Source organism: Apis dorsata, unplaced genomic scaffold (assembly GCF_000469605.1).
Source record: "Apis dorsata unplaced genomic scaffold, Apis dorsata 1.3 scaffold_59, whole genome shotgun sequence".
Taxonomy (NCBI): Eukaryota; Metazoa; Arthropoda; class Insecta; order Hymenoptera; family Apidae; genus Apis; species Apis dorsata.
The window spans coordinates 123278-127061 of record NW_006263359.1 but is presented as its reverse complement, the minus strand read 5'-3'; the positions used below and the strand labels follow the sequence as shown (position 1 = coordinate 127061).

Genomic DNA, 3784 nt, shown 5'->3' with positions numbered 1-3784 from the left:
ACTTTTATCGGTGGATGTATATCAATGTGAATTTGTAATTGATTTATGGAAGAATGATAGAAGGAATTTAATTGATGTTGGTATTTGTTTTCCAGGGCCGGCATAAGAGGAATGCGACGTTCCCCGGTGGACAGACCACCATTCTTCAGGTCACTCCTACGATCAGAAGTGAGTGTGGCTAATAACTTTTTTTATTAATGATGTTTGTAAGAATTGCACTTGTGACATACTCTCGATACGAAGTGATTAATATTTCATCCATCGTGATATTGAACAAGTCTTATAAATATCACTTGAAAGTGAATTAAATATAGATTTTCCTCTTTCAATTTATAAAAAGTAAAGCTTAATATTCAATCAATTCTTTACCTAACTTATCAATTACCTTTATAGACAATAAATCAAAAATCTACGATCTATATCAGTTCTCTACAACCAGTTCTAACCTATCACAATTGTATCCTTACAGGTAACACGCCGAATCCACCTCGACCACGGTTCAACAGCTGTCGTTCAGAGCCCCGCAGCAACACGTGGATCTCGTCGGAAACGAACGTTCCCGCAGACCTTTGCGCATCAGTCTTCTCCTCCACGCCATCTCTGGTGACCAACAGCGTGGTAACGACGACCAGCAACACGTCGATGAGCAACGGTAACGTGGTGGAGAACAGCAACGACCATCGTGTCACCGCCAACGTGTCACCCCTTAGAACCAGCACGCCTCTTGAGAACGGTGGCTCCACCTACATAACTTCCGTTCCATCCACATCCACCATGAACGGGAGCGTGTCCAGCACCGTGTACACGACCACGTCGACCTCGACCACCGTGTCGTCCGTCAACTCGTTGACGGAGAAGCCACCGATCGTGCCCAACGAGGGTAGATCGAGCTACAAGGATCAACCAGCTAGCAGCGCCTCCCCACCGACCAGAGACAAGCTTCGAGCGGAAGACAAGGCCAGACGCAGGATGAATCAGCACGGAGAACGAACCGGGACCGTCTGCTCTGGCGAGAAACTAGGTCGGTATATTCGAATATATCGGCGACCTTGACTTCGTGATCGAGATGCTGATTTAGATTAAGTTGCAGATGATTAGGTTAGGTCTGGTTACAGATGCAATGTCATTGCCATTTTGTAGCAATGATTCTAATGCAGCAGATGCAATGAAGTTTAGATTAGGTTAGGTTGCAGATGGCCGATGCTACGTCATTGCCATTTTGTAATGATAATGTAGCGAGGTTTATAGGTTAAGTTAGGTTAGGTTGATATCACGTTGTTGCCATAATTTCACGTTGTTGAAATTAAATAAAAAGTAACAGTGTATAGGATAGTATTAGAGTTGGAATTTTGAAAGATGATGTTGATGTCGTTTTATAAAAATGATCTAGTACAGTAGGAATCGTGAAATTAGTCGACTGTTAAGTAAATTACGTCGGATGTTGGGAAATTGGAGTTTTGAGAGGTGACGTCAATGCCATTTTGTAGCAATGATGCGGCATAGTAAAGACCATATAACGAGAATAAAATAATATAATAGATGTCAGGAATAGTGCTTTAATTGATTTATAATTGATTAATCTGAAACTTGGGAAATTTAAAAGAAAATACAATGTACAGCTGTAATTGACATTAGTTGTGTGACATGTTGCAATTGACATCAGTTAAATGATAGTTTAATTCACAATTTTGCTATATTATTTAATGGTTTTATGATTTTATTAATTAAAGAGTCTATAATAATAGGATTCATTTTTATGGGAATTTGGGAATTACATTGGATAATTTTCTTTAGTATTTTCAATTCTTATGAAAACTTAACAAAAATTTTTAAAGAAATTCTAGTGAAATATAAACTTAATTTCGTTATTATTAAATAATTTTTGTCAAGTATTGGATAAACGATTAAATATTTCGTTTTTATGGAATTTAAGATATTAGATTATTATTTTCTCCATGTTTGTTTTTCGATTCCTGTTTTTCTGAATCAATGATTGGAATCAATGATCCGGCGAAGGGTACCGTTTTTGCGGAATTTTAGAAATAAATTGATCAGGAATTTCCTTCGATACAAGGTTAATGGGAACTTATGGGAGGTATAGAAGGGGTTTGGAATGTGATTAATCGTTCGAATGTATGCAGAAGCATTCTCAATTGGCTATTCATTCGAAATTAACAGCAAATCTAAATTTCTGTTAGTTAACCTCGCGACAGGATGAGTCACACCATAGAACATCTGGTTGGATCGTCATTTACAGTCGTTACCCGTCGAAGCCGATTTAACAAGATACTGTGACATCTTTTATTCATCCCGCTACCGATTGCGCAGTCTTATTCATGCCCCTCTTATGCAAAAGCTGTAACGTTTAATCCTCTATAATAAAGGCAGCCAAATCGTTAATCAATCTCGCTATAAAATTATCCAATGAAATAATAAAAGTAAAAGAAGATTTAAGAGAAGATTTAAAAAACTCAATCTCTCAATTTAATTCAATTTGTAATCGAATAATATTAGAAATTTATATAACGTTTCTAACAACATTAAAGATGTTTGCTAAGATTAAAAAAAAATTTAGTGCCATTTTGTATCGATCAAAAAAATTTCTATCATTTACGTAACATGACTTCTCTTTCTCTCTCTCTCTCTCTCTTCTTTTTTTATTCTTTTTTTGAATTACATTCGAATTGGATTTACATCGAGTTGAATCGCGACGTTACTAGGTCGTGGATCTAGAGAGAAATTTTATTGCCCTCGCTGATCACAAAGGAGATCTGTTAACGCGATTCGATTTTAAGCCAACAATACAACGTTTCATTGAATCGACTGAGGAAACTGGGTCGTCTGCGACTATTCTTCTCCACCACGATGATTCGCGCGTCCGCGTTAAATCGTACCTGACCCATTTTCCCGCCATGACAATTGACGGTATAAACAAAACAGTTAGCGCATGTCCATGCAACGTGCGAAAATCCGACCGAATTTATTCGTCCCTGGTACCATTTATCTATCCGATTATCTATCGTAGAATCGGAGAGGATCGAGTATTGTGAAGCATTATTGCGTTTTCACAAGCGAGAAGAAGAGATGTTGGAGGAGTTCGAAAGTTTATGATATATATATATGCAAGTGCTTTGTCTGGAAGCACAATGGTCTCACTGTGATGACAGAATTGATGGATTTAACTCGAGATAAAGAAGATTCGAGAAAAATTTAATTTTAAAATCGAAGAGAGAGTTTAAATTTAAAAGAGAAGTTTCTATATTGAAATCGATATATTAAAAATTAAGAAAAATTTACGTCTGTAATGATTTTTAATCGACGAATTAATTAGAATCGTATTATTGGAATCTTTAGAACGCTTTTTCATTTATCCTCATACGATTTCCGGTTTTCTCGAGGAATATCAATGCAACTTTTAATCGTTTACTATCTTCGTCTTCGTCGCATCTCTTCTCACTGATCTATCTCAAACTGCAGACGAATGACAGACACAATTGTTGGAAAAACAAGTAGTACGACGTTCCAAGAAAAAAAAGTCTTTATATCTCGAGTATGTTACGATTTAATTTGTACGCAAAAATAATTATTAATTATTCGTTTGTTGGAACGATCTTTTTACCGAATCCTCTACCGAAATAAAAATTTTAAAAGGAATTTTAATCACAACGGAGACAAAACAAGTTGCTTTAAAGTGTACACACAATACGTATAAAAAAGTGTCTCCACAGACACGGAAATTGTTAGCGGAGAAATTAATCAACGGACTCGAGAACAGGCGCCTGGC

At 36.7% G+C, this 3784-nt stretch overlaps 1 protein-coding gene across 8 annotated transcripts in view; it reads left to right on the top strand.

The window, feature by feature from the left end:
* The window catches only part of LOC102677037 (protein outspread), a 194650-nt gene that overhangs the window by 176210 nt on the left and 14656 nt on the right, over positions 1-3784 (top strand). For all 8 annotated transcript variants that reach the window (XM_031515246.1, XM_031515250.1, XM_031515252.1 and 5 more), the window contains 2 exons: positions 96-168; positions 470-1021. In XM_031515246.1, coding sequence (XP_031371106.1) covers positions 96-168; positions 470-1021 — 625 coding nt within the window. The remainder of the gene's footprint in view (positions 1-95; positions 169-469; positions 1022-3784) is intronic.